Below are 21,778 nucleotides of genomic sequence, written 5' to 3'. Positions count from 1 at the left end.
AAAATATGTAAGGTAAATATTCCCAACTGAGGGAAGAGGACATTTCTTTTGTTAAAATATGAAACCTTTTGTTAAAGGGCAAGCTATGAAATATTAGAGAACATTAGAATGTTAAATGTAATAATATCAAACAAAGTTTTTTCTAAATTTTAACTAAATTTTTAAATTTTATTTGTTATTTACAACAATTATAGCTATAGTTAATGAATAGCTTACCTGTGCAAAACATTGTTTAAGAAAATCAAAAAAGAAAATTTAAAAATAGCCCTTAACAGACAGCCAATATAAACTAGTCAAGAAGAGAATGGAAGAATTATTAAATCACGCAAGAGCAATTATAAAACAATTAAATTAAATTAAACATATAGGCTGAGGAACAATGGAGAAGACAGTAACAAGAACAGGATACAGTTCATCAACAAAGGTTCATTTTAAACCAGAATCTTTAGGTAGTAAAACTGGAAATCTATAGGAAAAAGATTCTGTATAAACAGAAGAGCATAAATTAATTAGGAAACCAATATACTGTATTTAAGGAACACCAACACTATCAGCTTACCTAGAATAGAATAGCTATGCTAGTTGGTTATCTCACTTAAAAAGGAGGCTAGAAATACACTGTTTATGCTAATGGTTGACCCTTGTATGACACAGATTTAAACTGTGTGGATCCACTCATATGTAGAATTTTAAAAATAAATATATTGGAAAGATGTTGGCAACTTGCAACAATTTGAAGAAACTTGCAGATGAACTGCACATCCTAAAAATAAGCCCAAAAAAGACTAAGAAAAAGTCAGATATGTCATGAATGCACAGAGAGACAATTCATCTTCTAAATAGATGACACAAACTTATGGTATTAATAAACACAGTATTTTCTATTCCTTTTTATTTTCTTCATAACATTTTCTCTAGCTTATTTTATTGTAAGAATACATAATATACAAAATTATACAAAATATGTGTTCATCAACTGTTTATGCTATCAGTACGGCTTCCAGTGAACAGCAGGCTATTAACAGTTAAATTTTGGGGGGAGTCAAAAGTTCTATGGGGATTTTCAACCAGTGGGAGTGTCAATGACCCTAACCCCCACATTGTTCAAAAGTCAACTGTACTTAAAGCGTTTGGAAAAGGGGCAATTCCAAAGGCCAGTCTAAGATGTTTGTGAATGAGTGTTCTTGACATCTATCAATGCAACTAAAATCAATAAACGTTTTTCTATAGAACCGTTTATGTACAAAGTACCAAGACATGGTTCCCAAACCCAAGTACATGGAGAGAACAACACACAAAATCATCTGTATATATAAAAGCCTAATATGCTAAGTGTCCGACCGAGCGGTTGACCACTCGACCAGTTGCTATGACACACACTGACCACCAGGGAGCAAACACTTCAACCGGTAGGTTAGCTTGCTGCTGGGGTCCGGCCGATCAGGACTAGGTGAGATGGGGCCAGACAAGCCCTCCTGCGGTCCCTCCCCAGCCGGATGCCCTGATCGGCCTCAATTGGGGCCAGCCGGCCAACCTCCCGCAGTCCCAGACAGCCCCTGATTGGCCCCGATCACCGGCCAGGCCTAGGGACTCTACCTGTGCACAAATATCGTGCACTGGGCCTCTAGTTAGAAAATAATACGAATAAGATAAAATAAGGCCTGAAATCAAAGTAGAAATAAACTCTAATGGAATTACAACAGAGGGTGTGATTAATCTATAATAATAAAAGGGTAATACGCTAATTAGACCGAACGTCTTCCAGACATCCTTCCTGACAAAGCCGGGGCCTGAGGGAAGCCAGCCGGGATCCTGGGTGCCTGCGGGCAGCCCAAGGGAAGCCAGCCCGGGTCCCGGGTGCCTGCGGGTGGCCGGAGGAGGGAAGCAGCCCGGGTCCTGTGTACCCACAGGCGGCCAGAGGAGGGAAGCAGCCCGGGTCCTGGGTGCCCACAGGCGGCCGGAGGAGGGAAGCAGCCCGGGTCCCGGGTGCCTGCTGACAGCCAGAGGAGGGAAGTCGGTGCCGGCAGCTGAGGGAAGGAAGGACTACTCTTGCACGAATTTTTGTGCATCGGGCCTCTAGTCTATATATATAAAAGCCTAAGCGACTGTCTGACCATTCGACCGTTCAACCGGTAGCTATGATGCGCACTGACCACCAAGGGTCAGACGCTCAATGCACAGGCATGGAAATAATGGAACAGACTGATGAATCTCAGAAGGGGAGGGGAGGAGGGAGGACGGGTAGAGATTAACCAAAGATCTTATATGCATACTAGAGGCCTGGTGCACAGATTTGCGCACTGGTGGGGTCCCTAAGCCTGGCCTCTGGGGATCGGGCCGAAACTGGCAGTCCAACATCCCCCAAGGGGTCCTGGATTGTGAGAGGGCACAGGCCAGGCCAAGGGACCCCACAAGTGCATGAATCCGTGCATTGGGTCTCTAGGTTAAAATAAGAGGATTTAAGCAGGCTTCACAAAGGAAAGAGCATTTGATCTGAACCTTAAAAGATGAGTAGGCTTTCAATGAGAGATTTTCTAATCCCCAGATTAGCATCAGTCAAATCAACTACAATCATGTTTACATAGACTTATTTGAGAGGCTCTTGTTGCTGGGATTTACCTAATTTCAGTTCTTCATATAAGCAATTACTCTATCAATTGCACTGTAACACAACTTTTGACATATACACATATAAAAAAGGTTATAATGAGCATATTTAATGTTCACAGAAAGGGGGGGACATTTATTTGTCTCTATCTGCACAGACTCAAAACTGAATTTAATTATACAGAGCTAAATTCTTTTTTAATTTTATTTTTCAATTATAATTTGCATTCAATATTATTTTGTAGTAGTTTCAGGTGTAAAATATGGTGGTTAGGTAATCATATACTTTACAAAGTATTCCCTCCCATATTTCCAGTACCCACCCAGCACCATACACAGTTATTACAATATTATTGACTATATTGCCTTTGCTGTACTTTACATCCCTATAACTTTTTTTGTAACTAACAATCTGTACTTCTTGACTCCTTCACCTTTTTTACCCAGTCCCCCAACCCTCTTCCCCTCTGGCAACCACTACTCTAGATTCCACATATAAGTGAAATCATATGGTATTTGTCTTTCTCTGACTGACTTATTTCACTTAGCATAATACCCTTTAGGTCTATCCATAATATCACAAATGGTAAATTTTCATTCTGAAATTCCTAAGGGAAACGAAGTTTGGCAAAACTAAATGCAGCACATCAACAGAAGAGGCACTATAATTAAAACACACACACACACACACACCCCACAGAATCACCAATATGTATCTCATTGTCTTTAATATTCATGTCCTATATGCATGACTATCAACTGGAATTGTAAAATAGTTTAAATATGAGTATATATGGACCAAGCTAGAAACACTTTAAAAAAACATTGTATAATCAAGTCTTAAAATAGTCACATATACACCTAGTAAGATATTATAAGACCCCAAATCTTGTGAGAGAGATCTTTTTGTTGAGCATGTTCCTACTTTCTGAAACCACAAGGTTGTCCAGGATCACTGTGTATTTTCCCTGCCCCAGCCCTGGAATCAACCACTTTTCCAAAAAATCTTGGATCATTTTAGTGGAGAAAGGTGTATAGAAACCAAAATCTGATTTCCCCTTCTTTCCACTCCTCTCCCAACCCCTCCCACAGATCATTGGTTTCTTTAGTTTCTAGTCTATCCTTCCTGTTTTCTTTTGAAAATAAGATCATATGGTTTTACTTTTTTATACCAAGAGTAGCATATTATAAATAGTCTTTTGTGCCCTCTCCCACTTGACAGAATGTCCTAGAAATCACTCCATATCAGTTCATTAGCGACTATCCTCATTCTTTTTTTTTTTTTTGTAATCCTCACCTAAGGATATATTTTTACTGATTTGAGAGAGAGAGAGAGGCAGGGAGGGAAGGGAAGTGTGAAGAGAGAGAAGGAGAGGGAGAGGGAGAGGGAGAGGGAGAGGGAGAGGGAGAGGGAGAGGGAGAGGGAGAGAGAGAGAGAGAGAGAGAGAGAGAGAGAGAGAGAGAGAGAGAAACATCAGTCAATTACCCCCTCCCCGCCCCCCCCCCCCCCCCCCCCACACACACACACACAGACACGCCCCAACGGGGGATCAAACCTGTAACTTAGGTATGTGCTCTGATCTGGAACCAAACCTGCAACCTTCTGGTGTATGGGACAACACTCCAACCAACTGAGCCACCCAGTTGGTGCCCTCATTCTTTTTAAAAGCTGGCAGTCTTCAATGTGTGGATGTGCTATAGTGGATTCAAGCACCCTCCTACCTTTGGGCAATTAGGTTGTCGCCAATATTCTGCAATTACCAACAATATTGCAAAAATTCTTGTGTATAGCTTGACCAGCATGGCTCAGTGGTTGAGTGTCGACCTAAGAACAAGGAGGTCACAGTTTGATTCCTGGTCAGGGCACATGCCCGGGTTTTACCCGGGTTTCAGGCTCGATTTGTAGTGGGGATAGTGCAAGAGGCAGCCAATCAATGATTCTCTCTCATCACTGACATCACTGACGTTTCTCTCTCTCTCTCTCTCTCTCTCTCTCTCTCTCTCTCTCTATCCGCCCCCCCCCCCCCGTCCCTTCCTCTCTGCAATCAATAAAAAATATTTTTTAAGAAATGTTTGTGTATGTTAGATACATCTAGATGTTGGACAGCTGGGTCAGTAAGTAACTGCGTATATATAATTATAAGCAACATAAAAATCACATTTTGGACTTAAATAATTTTTAAGAGAGTAAAAGGGCTTCTAAAACCAAAACAGGTTGAGCCTAGGTAATACAGATCATAGTAATTGTCCAAAACACAAAGGTACAAATAGGATACAATTTAGTGGCATGTGATATCTTAAGAAAGGGCATTAAGGCCAGGATAAACAAAAGCAGTGTTTAGAATCTGTGGGAGGACTAGATTCAGTGCATTTAGGGATATCATTTTCATTTCATTTGTAAGGAATTTCTTTAATCTCTTCAAAATACTTTTAATATGTTGAGCCAAGAACGAAGAGCAAAGTAATTTATATCCAAACTCACTTTCTGCCAAAAGGAATACTTTTAGTTCCATTAAAGTATTCAAAAAATTGGAAAGAAATAGTTTTCTTTTTCAGAGCACTTTCAAGATAAAATATGGAATTTTGAATTTAAGAAAACCACAGCAAGCAAGGATAATAAAAGGACAAATGCTAAGTGCCACTATCATGAATAAATCCCACACATGATGTTGAACAAAAGAAGTCACAAAAGAATAAATACAATGAATCCATTTATATAAAATAAAAACATGCTAAACTAACCTATACTTTTTATCTATATATACACAGGTCATAAAGAAAAGCAAAGAACAACAAAAGTCATAATAATGATTTTCTCTAAAGGAATGGAGGAAATAATGATTGGGAAGGAATATATATGTATGATTTCTGGGATGCCATTAATATCCTTGAGACTATCACTTTATAATACTTTATTATTTACACTGTGTGTGTTTTTATTTTTAAAAATGTAATTTATTTTTCATAATACAGTAAATAAAAAGCGGTACTACTACTTTGTGGCAAGCTGAAACTTCTACCTGACTGAAGCCAGCAATGTTCTTAACACCATAACTGGCAGACATTGAATAGCAAAAGGTGGAAATGAACCTTCAAGTTTAAACCAAGCTTTATCCTTGAAAAACAAAAGAAAACACACTATGTGTTAACATGATAAACAGAATTAATCTTTGGTGGTATCTGATAAAGATTAAATATTCATACTCATCAAAGTTCAAAACATTAAGTATAAATTATTTATTTTTAACGTAAGAATGTATTTTAATCCTAGAATCATAATGCCATGTTGGAAATATTAAAATACTAAAATAATTCCTTACTTTTACTTCTCCTATTTCATGAAAACATCAAACAGGTAGACCCAAATGTAAATTCAGAAATTGAAAACACAAACAAAAAAATCAGAAGTAAAAACTTTTTAAAATATAAATCCTCAATCAACTGGTTTTCTACTATTCTACTCCCTCATGAATTCTACTATTAGCCATTTCTCCAAGAATTGCTGGCAACTTTTAGAGGTCACAACCTGGATGCTGAGGATACTCACTTCTGCTGGGTTATCATTTGCAATAAGGCAGTTAAGAAATAAGTAGCAAAGCTATCTAGTAAAAGAACTGAGAACAGATCCAAAGTATCCTATTTGTAGCCCAGTGCTCTTTTCTCTATATTTGAATGAATTATATACATGTGTCTTGCATATGGCCATCAGCTATCATTTTTCATTACCTTAATCTTTAAAATCTATCACATACTGAATCACCTTGGAAAAGTCATTCATCCACTCTAAATTCGTTTCCTCTAAATGTAATATATAAATAAGTACTATGATTACTTTTCTCTTGGATTATAAAAGGAGGAAATAAGAGACTGCATATGAAAGCACTTTTGTTGTTATCGCAACAACTGATAGAAGACCAAAAGGGCACCTTTGGGTTTACAAATGCAGATGGGGAGTGGAAAACATTAAATGGGAGGGAGAAACAAGACAAATGAAACAGGTAAGGGGCAAACATAAAGAAGGGCTTATCTTATCATAAAATATTTTCTATAATTAAAAATATAGGCTAGAGATCCAGGAAGTCTCCGAATCATGACAAAGCCATGCCCTAGCTGTTTTGGCTCAGTGAATAGAGCGTTGGTCTGCAGACTGAAGGGTCCCAGGTTCGATTTCGTCAAGGGCACATACCTTGTTGCAGGCTCCTCCCAGGCCTGGGCCATGGTCAGGGCTCGTGCAGGAGGCAACCAATGGATGTGTTTCTCTCACATCGCTATTTCTCTCTGCGTTTCCCTCTCTCTTCCACTCTCCCTAAAGTCAATGGAAAAATATCCTTCAGTTGAGTATTAAAAAACAAACAACAAAAAACCAATGTGATCCAAGTTCAAAAAAGATTATATTGAAATACCAGAAACAGAATAATTATTAAACAATTCCATTAAACATAAAGAAGACAATTTAAATTTGTGAGTAATGAAATAATTTCCTATAGTGAAATTGTTAGCAATGAAGAAAAGCTAAGACCATCACCACACAAAATACCCTAAAATATTTTAAATTCAAAAGAAAAAGTAGAAAAGAAGCCTAGAACAACTTTAAAAGGTTTGTATGTTCTCAAAATGGGGGAAACTGAGCAAAAACTTCATGGGAAAATAGCTCCCATCGAAGATATATATTACTTAAACAACAAATGAAAATATTAATTAAAACAAACATTATATGTTTCCCACTCATCAGACCCGACAACATACACACACACACACACACACACACACACACACACACAGAAGAAAGAAGAGAAAACTGACAGTTTCAATTATTGTTAGCAAAGACAAGGGAAATTGGCATGCTGCTTTTTTTCAAACGTCGGTACATTTGAGGAAATTTATACTGTTTCTATAAGGTATATACATGTTATAATCAGTAAAAGTTATATAAAACTAGAGGCACAGTCGGTGGGGTCCCTCAGCATGGCCTGCGGAGATTGAGCTGAAACATCCCCCAGGGATGTAGTAGTGAGCGAAGCAGCAGGTGGCAGGGAGGAGCCACTCCCGCTCATCCCAGCCCCGCCCATCCCAGCCCCGCCCATCCCAGTCAGCTCATCCCAGTCAGCTCATCCCAGTCAGCTCATCCCGGTCAGCTGAGTGGCACCCCGCTATGGGAGTGCACTGACCACCAGGGGGCAGTCCTGCATTGAGTGTCTGCCCCCTGGTGGTCAGTGCGCCTCATAGCGACTGGTTGACCAGTCAACTGGTTACTTAGGCTTTTATATATATAGATGAAATGAAAATAGGTAATAATTTGGATTTTAATGTCTGAAATGAATATGTTGAAAGCCTAAAAATGGCTTCCATATACTAGATAATAACGCCTCCAAATCTCTCCAGTAAAGATTTCACAATTATGCAGTTGTGACCTAAACACTCTATCATACCCAATTAGAAGTTACAATGAGAGAAAAAAGTCTGGCCATGGCTTTACAGTCTCAGCAGAAGTTTCTAACAAGTTTACGGTATTCTTCTCTAAAATGTAAACCTTCATTAAGACAGGCTAGAGCTGCCGAAACCGCTTTGGCTCACTGGAAGACAGGCTAGAGATCCAGGAAGTCTCAGAATCATGACAGAGCCATTCAGCTGTGTGCGTACATGAGTTAAGTAATTCGATTTCTCTGAGTCCATTTCCTCATCTGTAAAATGTGCACAAAATCGCAGGCACACTGGATCATTGTGAAGGTTAGACATAATAAATGCTAAGGACCTAGTTTCAAGGACTGGGCACATAATTGACACTTATCATATGGTCACTGCTACTAATGTTACTGAACCTTGTTTAACTTAATCTGTAAATAATTAGGTTCACACATAATTATCACTCCATTGAGGTAAAAAATTATAGTTTATACATCTTGCATGACTGTGAAATATGCTCTCTGAATTTTTAAAAAGGAAGGAAATAAAGAGGGAGGGAAAAATAGGAGTGGAAGGTGGGGAGAAAAGGGAGAAAGGAAGAATAGAAAAAGAAGGAAGTTAAAAATATAGACACAAACCAAGACCAGAATTGCACTTTAATAAAGAAAAATGCAAAATAGTTACAATGACCACCCTAAAGCTAAACAGTACCCACTCATCAAATTGAAATAAAACTTACCAATTAAGTGCGATCAACTTGAAGCAAGATGAACTTTCTCCTATGCTGAGGTGTCGGCACAAAGCTGTGGAATAAAACTTGCCTTTTCTATTTAAAGCCATTCCTTTATTGCTAAGCAGTTGGTCTGAGAGGAAGGCAGTAAGCAGGGTTAGAAAGAGGAAAAAGAGGAGGCTAGAGATGAGGAGAAAAACAACATGCAATTCCGGATCAAGTCTCTTCACCAGAGCCTTGCAGAACCTCCTGTTGTTCTCACCTGGAGTTGTGCGGAGCTGTCGTTGAGACTGTCCTCCCTTCGCCGAGCCTCCTCTAGCATCTGCGCACTCTTCTTCTTTTCCACCTGTTCCTTGTGCTTCAGATTTGCTACCTTCTTATTCTGGTCTTTCACTTGCCTGTTGATAAGAGAGGAGAAAAATCAAGCTACTCATATATATGCATAGAAAAAAAGTTCATTTACAGATTTACACCACTGCCACCAAGGAATAGCTGAAAACCAACAAAGAATTACTGCTGCAAAATGATTCCAACACTTTCAAGGGCACTCCAACCAATAGTAGCAAATTGTTAACAATAATGCTTCAGGAACATGTATTTCAGCATGTACTTTATGAAGCACAATGAAATCCTAAAAAAAAAGGAGGGCATGAGATAGTTTGAAATGAAAAAGAAACCAAGTCAGAGATTTATGTTGGAAACATGAAAATCTCCTGACATCAATGCTATGAAATAGTAGAATAGCTGATTAAGAAAGGTTTTGTGATACAAATCTTATTCTACTATTAAATCTTTCACACTTTCAAAAGCAATATTCAATGTATATATAAATGAAAATAATGCTATAAAGATGTAGGAACCCAGCTTCAGCAATAGAACATTATATCTACTTCTGAAGCTCCCTATCCTATATCACTGCCTCCACACTAAGCTAAGAATATCCTACATTCTAAAAATTGTGTTTAAAATCCCCTTGCTTTTACTAAAGTTTTGTTGCATATATCAATCCTTCATTTATTTTGCATGTTTTAATTTATATATAAAGTTTATTAATAAACTATTTTTTCTTTTCAATATATATATATATATATTTTCATATATTTTACTGATTTTTTACAGAGAGGAAGGAAGAGGGAAAGAGAGTTAGAAACATCGATAAGGAAGAAACATTGATCAGCTGCCTCTTGCACACATCCAACTGGGGATGTGCCCGCAACCAAGGTACACGCCCTTGACCGGAATCGAAACTGGGACCTTTCAGTCTGCAGGCCGACGCTCTATCCACTGAGCCAAACCGGTTAGGGCATCTTTTCAATATATTTTGAGACTCATACTGATCAATGAGTATAATGTAGTTTTTTATCCCTTCATTTTCAATGCAGTATAAAATAATATATGGCAATTGTTTTAACACATTCCCAAGTTGATAAACAACTGAGTTGTTTCATTTATTCCTATTACAAGCAATGCTGCTAGATACATTGTGGTATGCCTGTTCAAGAGTTTTTCCAAGGTACAGGCCTACAAACTGAACTTTAAGTCATATAGTAGGTATACCTTCAAGTTTAATATTTTCCAAGAAGTTATATTAATTTATACTTGCACCAGTAGTGCAAAACAATATCTGTTACACTTCTACATATCCACTAATACTTGGTACTATCAGACTTTCTAAATTTTATCATTCTGGTAGATATAAATTAAAAATATGTCATATAGTTTTAAAATGCATGCTCCTGGCTACGGAGGCTGAACATCTTTTCTTGTAGTATTTGACCATTCCTGTTTCTACTTCTGTAAAATAGCTACTTATGTGCTTTGTCCATTTTTCAATAAGGGTATCTTTTTCTTAAGGACTTGTAAGTATCCTTTATATATCCTGGATCATAATCCTTTATCTGCTATGTGCTATACAAATATTTTCTTACAGTTTATGAATTATTTCTTTGATTGCTTTATACTATGATATGCTTTCAATGTACCAATCTTCTCCTTTGTGGTTTGAAATCTTGTCTTTTTTTCACAGTATCTTCCCCATCCCAAGTTCATAAAGATATTCCCTGAAAATTTTGTAACTTAGTCTTTTACACTTAAGTCATTCATCCACCTGAAACTTATGTTGTATATGGTATGAAGTAGAGATATAATTTCATTTTCAGGGATGGTATGAGGTAAGAAGACATATATTGATAATTAATTGTCCAGCATAACCTATATGCATTGCTACATCTGTCGTGTATAAAATCTCTACATAGACTGAAAGTGCTAGCCATAGCGATCAGACAAGAAGAAATAAAAGAAATCCACATTGGAAAAGAAGAAGTAAAATTGTCCTTATTTGTACATGACATGATACTGTACATACAAAACCCCAAAGACTCCATCAAAAAACTACTAGAACTAATAAATAAATTCGGCAATGTAGCAGGATACAAAATTAACACCCAGAAATCTATGGATTTTTATACACCAATAATGAACTCACAGAAAGAGAAACTAAAAAAAAAAAAATCCCATTTACCACTGAACTAAAAAAATTAAGATACCTAGGAATAAACTTAACTAATGAGGTAAAAGACCTGTACTCGGAAAACAACAGGACATTGAAAAAAGAGATAGAGGAAGACATAAACAAATGGAAGAACATACCATGTTCATGGATTGGTAGACTCAAGATCATTAAAATGTCCATACTACCCAAAGCAATCTACACATTCAATGCAATCCCTATTAAAACACCAACGGCATATTTCAAAGATCTAGAACAAACTCTCCAAAAATTCATCTGGAATAAAAAAAAGACCCCAAATAGCCACAACAATCCTGAGAAAGAAGAACAAAGTTGGAGGGATCACATTACCAGATATCAAGCTATATTACCAAGCCACAGTTCTCAAAACTGCCTGGTACTGGCACAAGGACAGACATATAGACCAATGGAACAGAACAGAAAACCCAGAAATCGACCCAAACCACTATACTCAATTAATATTTGACAAAGGAGGAAAGAGTATACAATGGAGTCAAGACAGTCTCTTTAATAAATGGTGCTAGGAAATTTGGACAGATACATGCAAAAAAAATGAAACTAGATCACCAACTTACACCATACACAAAAACAAAGTCAATATGGCTAAAGGACTTAAATGTAAGCTGGGAAATCATACAAATCCTACAAGACTCCACAGGCACAAAAAAGCAGACATATGTCATAGCAGTATCTTTACAGACACATCTCCTAGGGCAATAGAGACTAAGGAGAAAATAAACAAACGGGACTAGGTCAAAATAAAAAGCTTCTGCACAGCAAAAGAAACCATCAACAAAACAACAAGAAAGCCCACTGCATGGGAGAACATACACTGAGTGGCCAGATTATTATGATCTCAGAACGCATAATAATCTGGCCACTCAGTGTATATCCTATATAATAAAAGGCTAATATGCAAATTATCCCCTCGACCAGGAGTTCGAACAGCAGGCAGGCCAGCTAACCGCCCATGTCCCCTCCCCATGGCCAGGCTGGCCGGACCCCACCCATGCACGAATTCATGCACCGTGGCCAGATTATTATGCGTTCAGAGATCATAATAATCTGGCCACTCAGTGTGTTTGCCAATGTTATTTCAGATAAGGGTTTAATCTCCAAAATTTACAGAGAACTCATACAACTTAACAAAAGGAAGATAAACATCCAATCAAAAAGTGGGCAAAGGACCTATGTAGACACTTTTTGAAAGAGGACATACAGAAGGCCAAGAGACATATGAAAACATGCTCAAAGTCACTAATCATCTGAGAGATGCAAATCAAAACGACAATGAGGTACCATCTCACACCTGTCAGAATGGCTATCATCAACAAAGCAACAAACAACAAGTGCTGGCAAGGATGTGGAGAAAAAGGAACCCTCCTGCACTGCTGGTGGGAATGCAGACTGGTGCAGCCACTGTGGAAGACAGTATGGAGTTTCCTCAAAAAGTTAAAAATAGAACGCCCATTTGACCCAGTAATCTCACTTCTAGGACTATTTCCCAAGAAACCAGAAACACCAATCAGAAAGGATATATGCACCCCCATGTTCATAGAGCACAATTTACAATAGCTAAGATTTGGAAACAACCTAAGTGCCCATCAGTAGATGAGTGGATTAAAGAACTGTGGTACCTCTACACAATGGAATACTACGCCACTATCAAAAAGAAGGAAGTTTTACCATTTGCAACAGTATGGATGGAACTGGAGAGCATTATGCTAAGCGAAATAAGCGAGTCAGAGAAAGAGAAATATCACATGATCTCACTCATATCCTATCTAATAAAAGAGTAATATGCAAATTGACTGTACCTCCGCTATACCCACAAGCCAAGCCCACCAGCCAATCAGGAGCGAGTATGCAAATTAACCCAACCAAGATGGTTGCGGCCAAGGAGCTGCAGCAAGCAGGAGGCTTGTTGTTTCCCCGGCAATGAGGAAGCCGCCCTGGCCAGCCCAGGCCTACACTCAAGGCTACAAAGTTTCAATTATAGAAGATAAATAAATCCCAACAAAAATGGCAGCAGCCACGGAGCTGGAGAGAGCAAGAGGCTTGAGTTGCCCCCGGCGATGGAGGAAGCCAAGCTCCCACAGCCCTGGCCTGCCTTGGCCTCCGCTACAAAGTTTCAATTATAGAAGATAAATAAACCCCAGATACCAGGGCCTCAGCTTGGGTCACCGGGGGGCATGGCCAGCCTGCAAACCACCACAGGCCCCTTACCCAAGCCGCCCCACGCCCCAAGGGAACCCCCACCCTGATCCAGGACACCCTTCAGGGCAAACCAGCCGGCCCCCACTCATGCACCAGGCCTCTATCCTATCTAATAAAAGAGTAATATGCAAATTGACCAACAAACAAGATGGCTGCCCCCATGTGGTCAAAGATGGCTGCCTGCATGTGGACACAAGATGGCCACCACAAGATGGCCAGCAGGGGAGGGCAGTTGGGAGGGACCAGGTGTGCAAGGGAGGGCAGTCGTGGGCGATCAGGCCAGCAGGGGAGGGCAGTTGGGTGGGATCAGGCCTGCAAGGGAGGGCAGTTGGGGGTGATCAAGCCAGCAGGGGAGGGCAGTTAGGGGTGATCAGGTCGACAGAGGAGGGAAGTTGGGGGTGACCGGACCTACAGGGAAGGGTAGTTGGGGGGGACCCAGGCCTGCAGGGGAGAGCAGTTAGGGGTGACCAGGCCTGCATGGAAGGGCAGTTAGGTTTGACCAGGCCTGCAGGGGAGGGCAGTTAGGGGCAATCAGCCTGGCAGAGGAGCAGTTAGGCATCAATCAGGCTGTCAGGGGAGTGGTTAGGGGGTGATCAGGTTGGCAGGCAGAAGCGTTTAGGGGCAATCAGGAAGGCAAGCAGGCAAGCAGGTGGGAGCCAGCCGTCCTGGATTGTGAGAGGGATGTCCGACTGCCCGTATAGGTCCGATTCTACCTGGATCAGGCCTAAACGGGCAGTCAGACATCCCTTGAGGAGTTCCAGATTGAAGAGGGTGCAAGCTGGGCTGAGGGACACAACCCCCCTCCCCCCGTGCACGAATTTCGTGCACCAGGCCTCTAGTCTTACCTAATAGACAAACATGTAAATTGACCATACCTCTGCTACGCCACCAGACAATCAGGAGTGATATCCCAACAAAGATGGCAGTTAATTTGCATACTCAGCTGCTGAGTGACGGGATGCTTGCATCGTCGCCATGGCAACAATGCAGGCGTTCTGCCCCACTCCTGGTCTCTCAGGGCCTCTGGCAGCTGTGGGAAGGAGGGGCCAGAGCAGAAAGAGGAGGCTCCCGGAGAGGAAAGAGGCGGCTCCGGGCCTGAGCGGAAAGGGGCTGGGCCGGAGTGGAAAGACAATGCTGGCAGCCAGGGAAAGGAAAGCCCATTCTAGCACAAATCTTTTGCATCGGGCTTCTAGTGTGGGGATATAATGATCAAGATAATTTGATGTACAAAAATAGATCCAGAGACAAATGGCAGGGGAGGTGGGAGGATTAGAGAGCAACCAAAGGACTTGCATGCATGCATATTAGCATAACCAATGGTGGGGGCTTACCCGGGGTGGGAATGGCTGCGGGGATTGGTGGGGGGGCACGGCAACGGTCAATCGGGGGTAAAAAGGAGACATATGTAAAACTTTAAACAATAAAAAAAAAATCTCTATATACATGTGTACCTATTGTGTGGCTCTCTACTCTGATATTTTTGTATATTTCTGCATCAAATCTGTAATACCTTAATTACTATATAATCCTACCTAATAATAGACAAATATGCAAATTGACCATACCTCCGACACACCCACAAGCCACGCCCACCATCTAATCAGAGCGAGCATGCAAATTAACCCAAACCAAGATGGCTACAGCCACAGAGAGCAAGGTTTCCTAGGTAACAGAGGAAGCCAAGCTTTCCGCCTGCCCTTGCCAGGCCTAAGCCTCCACTCAAGCTACAAAGTTTCAATTATAGAAGGTAAACAAATTCAAACAGAAATGGCGGCAGAATGGAGCTTGAGAGAGCAGGCCAGGGTTGCTGCCGGCAACAGGGGAAGCAAAGCTTTCCGCACACCCTGGCCAGGCCCACCCGCTTAAGGCAACAAAGTTTCAATTATAACCCCAACAGAAATGGCTGCCGGCCTGGAGGGAGCCCCAGGCTTGGCTCCGCTCCAGGCTACAAAGTTTCAATTGTAGAATAAAAATAAATTCCAGACACCAGGGCCTCCGCTTGGGTTGCCACCCCTGTGCAAACCACCACAGGCCCCTCGCTCAGGCTGCCCCACGCCCCAAGGGAACCCCCACCTGATCCGGGACACCCTTCAGGGCAAACCAGCTGTCCCTCACCCCTGTACCAGGCCTCTATCCTATCTAATAAGAGAGTAATATACAGATTGATCATCACTGCAACACACAATACAGCTGCCCCCATGTGGTCAAAGATCCTGCCCCCATGTGGACACAAGATGGCCACCACAAGATGGCCAGCAGGAGAGGGCAGTTGGGAGGCACCCGACCTGCAAGGGAGGGCAGTTGAGAGGGACCAAGCCTGCAAGGGAGGGCAGTTGGAGGTGATCAACCCTGCAGGAGAGGGCAGTTAGGGGTGACCAGGCCGGCAGAGGAGGGAAGTTGGGGGCAAACAGGCTGGCAGCAGAGTGGTTTAGGGGGTGATCAGGCTGGCAGGCAGAAGCGGTTAGGGGCAATCAGGAAGGCAGGCAGGCAAGCAGTTGGGAGCCAGCAGTCCTGGATTGTGAGAGGGATGTCCGACTGCCTGGTGGGATCGGGCCTAAACGGGCAGTCGGACATCCCTCGAGGGGTCCCATATTGGAGAGGGTACAGGCTGGGCTGAGGGACAACCCCCCTCCGTGCACGAATTTCGTGCACCGGGCCTCTAGTTACTTTATAAGAAGTCTTAATATTTAGTAAAGTAAAGCTGCCTACCTGTTCTTTTTCAGGACTGTCTTGGTTATTCTTGCCCCTTAACACTTCTATAAATGTCACAAATAGCTTGTCAAGTTCCACTAAACCAGTCAATCAACCAACCAGAGTAACCAAAATCCAAAGCAGCCTTTCGGGATTTTGATTGAAATTGTACCAAATCTATTTATCAATTTGGGAAAAACTGACACTTTCATGCTCTTGAGTGTTTCAGTTCATTAACATGGCACCTTTCTCCAGTTATTTAGTTCTCCTTATAAGCCTTTCAACAAAGTGTTAGAATATCCTCAATAAAAGACCAGTATTTATTTTATTCATAGGTACCTTATATGTTTTGTTGTCATTTTAAGTTCCAGACATTGTGTCACTCTTAAAAAAGTACTTTTCAACAATGTAAATACTAACAAAATTAACATTTAATTCCTTATTATCATTTAATATCTAGTCTATATGCAAATTTCTCCAGTTTTCTACAAAACTTTTTTTTAAAAAAACTGGCTCATTTGAATCAGAATCCAAAAGATTTGCAACACAATCCATAGCACTGTATTTGTCAAATCTTTCAAGTCTCTATTAATCTAGAGAAAAGTCCCTCACCTCCTCCCCTCTCCTGTTTTTAATACCACTGATTTGTTAAAGAATGTGAGTTCTGTAAAATGACTCAAATTTTGGAATGTCTATTTGTTTCTTCATGGTGTCGTTTGTTTCTTTACCTCATGCTTTTTCTTTCTTAGATATTGAAAATTAGCTTTAAACAGATTCAGTTTCAAGATTTTAGGTCAAAATACAAAATAATGGTGTTTCCACACTGATTATTTATTCATTAGTGAAGAATAATCAGAATGAAGGTAGTGACAGCCTGGTCTATTCTGTGTGTTAGGTTCACCCTTTCATCAACTTTGATCTAATGGTTCCATGCACTAATGATCTTTACCTGAAAACATTATTTCAATGACATTTTTAAATTAAATTTTCTAATGTTTTCTTGTTGGCATATAGATATGCACTTGATTTCTGTATATGGGTTTTATATCTGGCAAACTTGGTAAATGCTCCTGCCAATTCTAATACTTTTTCTGTGGATTCTTTTGGGTTTTCTATGTAGAAATATAATACATAATAATTAATTTTTAATATTTACACTTTCTTTTTTCTTGTCTTATTGAACTTGCTAGAAATTCCAGAACTATGATGAAAGTAAGTAGTGAGCGTGGGTATACTTTTGTCTTTCTCCTGATTCTAAAGAAAGTGACTTTTACATTTCACCACTGACTGGTATTTGCTGTAGTTTTTTCTTTGGAAACTTTTTACCTAGTCCTTGCCTGCCAAAAGTGTCTACTATTTTAGTGGTAAATGAATGCTGAATTTATTGACAGACTTTTGAGATTTTCTAATGTTCAACCTATTTTATCATGAAATAAACCCTATTATATATTTTGCATGATATTTACCTCTAAAATTTATTTCCTTCACACTCAACCATACATTTATAAAATTAATGAAAAAATCTGGCATTTTTATTGTTCCATGTAATAAAGGTTTCTCAGAGAATATAGTTAATAATATTGTCAAAAACAAAACTGAAATCCTCTATAAAAGGTTTTAAAAACACATTTTCTTTTCGATAATTTGGATATAAGTATATCTTTGGACAAAAAAAAGTTTTATATATATAAGTTCTAAATACTTCTTCAGCATAGAATTTTAATTATAAGAAATTATTCAAAATTAAATAGTAAATTGATGGCATAGACGATAAGATAAAAAGTCACTGTCTGATGGAAGTGACACTAATATACTATTAAAAGGTCACAATTCAGATTTTTACTTTCTGCCATCTTAAGTGTATCTACAGAAAGATTCAGCCACAGGAAATATAATAAAACCAGTTACCACTGAGAGAAATACAAATGGAATTAATGTCTATATTTTAATCTCCTCACTGCATAATTTCCTGTGCTAATATTTCTAATTTTATTAATCTTATATCAATGATATCAACTAACAGAAAAAACAGATTGAGATCTTTGTTCAGAAAAGACAAAGACAAAATTGTGTGTTCATGAGTCAACTGCTCTTTTTCAAAATTAAATTTCTGATAACAATGGCTTATTCCATACAAAGATTTTGCTCTCTGTTTTAAGGCAGAAAAAAAAATTAATGGTGTGCAAATTCTTTTCACCTTGCATCTGTGAATTATTCCATCCGATGCTGGCAACCATTAACATCTGTAGAGCAGCTTGGTTATTTCAAGCAATAGGACACATGGAGTAAGAAACCTAATTAAAACCACTTGACTATTTTTTGGTAAAAGGCAGATGTTATAGGCTAAACTTTTGATCCAATCAAAGTCAATTTCATTCTTCAGTACATTTTACCATAATTCTATCTGAGAATAAGTAACTTTTTGCTCCTTTTTTTTTTTAGTTAGCTGAAGAAAAAAAATTTTAATTGTTGACAGTATTACAGATGTCTTTCATTTTCTCCCTTTTTGCCCCATTCCACCCAACCCCCGCCCCACCCCATACTATGGTCTGAGTCCATGTTATGTATATATGTTCCTTGGTTAATCTCCTCCTGCCCTTTCTGCCCCACACACTGAGATCTGTTATTCTGTTCCATGCATCCATTTCTCTGAACCTATTTTGTTCTTTATTTTAAATATATATATTTTATTGATTTTTACAGAGAGGAAGGGAGAGGGATAGTTAGAAACATCGATGAGAGAGAAACATCGGTCAGCTGCCTCCTGCACGCCCCCTATTGGGGATAGAGCCCACAACCAAGGTACATGTCCTTGACCGAAATCGAATCCGAGACCCTTCTTCAGTCCGCGGGCCGACGCTCTATCCACTGAGCCTAACTATTTTGACTTATTTTGCTTAGCATACTAGTCTCTAGGTCCATCCATGCTGTCTACAAGGTTAAGAGTTCCTTCTTTTTTACAGCTATATAGTATTTCATTATGTAAATGTACCACAACTTTTTTATCCACTCATCTATTAATGGGCACTTAAGCTGTTTCCAGATCTTTACCCCCAAGTCATAGAACTAGGTCAGGGTATTTTTATTTATCTACTAGTAGCCCGTTTGCACGAAGATTCGTGCAATAGACCTTCATTCACCTGGCTGCCTGCACCAGTTTTCTGCTGGCACCAGGGACCCAGGCCTTGGCTGTGGCCACCGCCTTCTGCCTTTTTCAGGGTCGGGGCTTGGCCCCGGGCGGTGGCCTTGGGCTCGGCGGCACCCAACATCCCTGCTAAGGATCGCAGGAGCCGACTCCCAGTGGTTTCCGGCAATCAGTGCAGGCTGCCCACTGGTGCCCAAGGCCGGGAAAGCCTCCGCCCCAGGCTTTCCTGGCCTTGGGCTCGCTGCACCCAGCGTCCCTGCTACCGATCACAGGAGCCGACCCCCAGTGGTTTCCTGCAATCGGTGCAGGCTCCCCGCTGGTGCCCAAGGCCCGGAAAGCCTCGGCCCCTGGGACCCCCATGAGAGGCGAGAGGGGCCGGGCCACGCCCCCCAGGTGGCCGATCCACCCCCGGACCCCCGGGAGGGGCGGGAGGGGCCGGCCACGCCCCCCCGGGGGGCCGATTGCCCCCCGGGACCCCCGGGAGGGGCGGGAGGGGCCGGGCCACGCCCCCCTGGTGGCCGATCGCCCCCAGGACCCCCGGGAGGGGCGGGAGGGGCGGGCCACGCCCCCCCGGGTGGCCGATCGCCCCAGGCACCCCAGGGAGTGGCGGCATGGGCCCGGCCACGCCCCCCGGGGTGCCGATCGCCCCAGGCACCCCCGGGAGCAGCGGCATGGGCCCAGCCAGGCCCCCCCGGAGTGCCGATGGGCCCTGCCATGCCCCCCGGGGTGCCGATCGCCCCAGGCACCCCGGGGAGTGGCGGCATGGGTCCGGCCACACACCCCCGGGGTGCCGATGGGCCCGGCCACGCCCCCCCGGGGTGCCGATCGCCCCAGGCACCCGGGGGAGCGGCGGCAAGGGCCCGGCCATGCCCCCCGGGGTGCCGATCGCCCCAGGCACCCCCGGGAGCAGCGGCATGGGCCCAGCCACGCCCCCCCGGGGTGCCCATCGCCCCAGGCACCCCCGGGAGCGGCGGCATGGGCCCGGCCACGCCCCCCCGGGGTGCCCATCGCCCCAGGCACCCCTGGGAGCGGAGGCATGGGCCCGGCCACTGGGCACCGCCATCTTGATCTTCTCAATGGCGGATATGCCACCCAGAGTCCCGCCCCCAGCCTCCTGCCGGCCCAATCGTGGGCATAGCGGAGGTGCGGTCAATTTGCATGTTTCTCTATTATAAGGTAAGATTTATTTTAAATATTTTATTGATTTCAAAGAGGAAGGGAGAGGGAAAGAGAGAGAAACATCAATAATTAGAATCATCGACTGGCTGCCTCCTGCACACCCCCTACTGGGGATTGAGCCTACAACCAAGGCATGTGCCCCCAACCAGGAATCGAACCGTGACCTCCTGGTTCATAGGTGGACCCTCAACCACTGAGTCACATGGGCTGGGCTTATTGACTTCTTTAGAGAGAAAGAAAAAGAGAGGGAGAGAGAGAAACATCAATGTGAGTGAAACATCAATCGGCTGCCCCCTGCACACCTCATACTAGGCATCAAGCCAGCAACCTGGGCATCTGCCCTGACCTTTCAGTGCACAAGATGATGCCCAACCAAGCCACACTGGCAAGGCTAGGTCAGGGTATTTTTGTTGTGTTTCAGGAAATAGAATTAAAAAATCCACAGCTCCTATCCTATCTCAACCACCGTACCACTTGTATATTTAAAAATTTTATTTTGACCTTCACAATATTGGGCACATAATTTTAATGCTTACCTCCATCAACTCCAAAAAGACATAATAAAATGCTAAGTAAAAAATATAGAATATCAATCTAAATATAGGGCATGCTCCTAAGCATATGCAGGGTGAGGCAAAAGGAGGTTTACAGTTGTTCACATGGAAAATAATACAAAAATTAATAATACAGGAATAAACTGTGCACACTCACAACTGTAACCTACTTTTTGCCCCTCCCTGTATATCCAAGTATGCACATGCATAATCAAGGAAAATAATAAAAAATTAAAAAGGAAAACTTGGGGATAGTTGAACTTTTCTCTTTATGTTTTTTTTTTTACTAGTTCCTAAATTTTCTACAACTGACATAAAATATTGTTCACATATTTTAAGATTTTTTAAAAAATGAGATATGGTTGTATCTCAAAATATGGTCTTTATCTATATTAGACTAGATAGAAAGTAGTCTGGTAAGGCACATTTGAGTTTCCCTTATTTATTTATTTTTGGTCTTTAATTTTTTATTCATATTTTCAATTTCCTTTCTTTAACTTAATTTTGCAGCTATCAGTTCTATATTTTTATTCCCCAAACTAAAGGATAATTAAATATGAAAATAAAATTATTTTATCTAAGTCAGGCAACCAAGGAAGTATAGACAGTTGTGAAATATTAAAACAATCCCTTTCCTACTGGCTTTCTTCCCCACCTTCTTGCATTGTGGTGTGCACATGCGAGCATGAATGCATGTATAGTCCTGAACTCACAAATTAACT

At 41.4% G+C, this 21,778-nt stretch overlaps 1 protein-coding gene across 6 annotated transcripts in view; it reads right to left on the bottom strand.

Annotated features, from left to right (window-relative positions):
* ERC1 (ELKS/RAB6-interacting/CAST family member 1) overlaps positions 1 to 21,778 on the bottom strand; it is a 519,277-nt gene that overhangs the window by 287,526 nt on the left and 209,973 nt on the right. For all 6 annotated transcript variants that reach the window (XM_079775049.1, XM_079775046.1, XM_079775048.1 and 3 more), the window contains one exon: positions 9,003 to 9,138. In XM_079775049.1, coding sequence (XP_079631175.1) covers positions 9,003 to 9,138 — 136 coding nt within the window. The remainder of the gene's footprint in view (positions 1 to 9,002; positions 9,139 to 21,778) is intronic.

The sequence above is a fragment of the Cnephaeus nilssonii genome (assembly GCF_951640355.1).
Source record: "Cnephaeus nilssonii genome assembly, chromosome: 6".
Lineage (NCBI taxonomy): Eukaryota > Metazoa > Chordata > Mammalia > Chiroptera > Vespertilionidae > Cnephaeus > Cnephaeus nilssonii.
The sequence above is the reverse complement of the archived record's forward strand: the minus strand, read 5'-3'. Positions and strand labels throughout refer to the sequence as shown.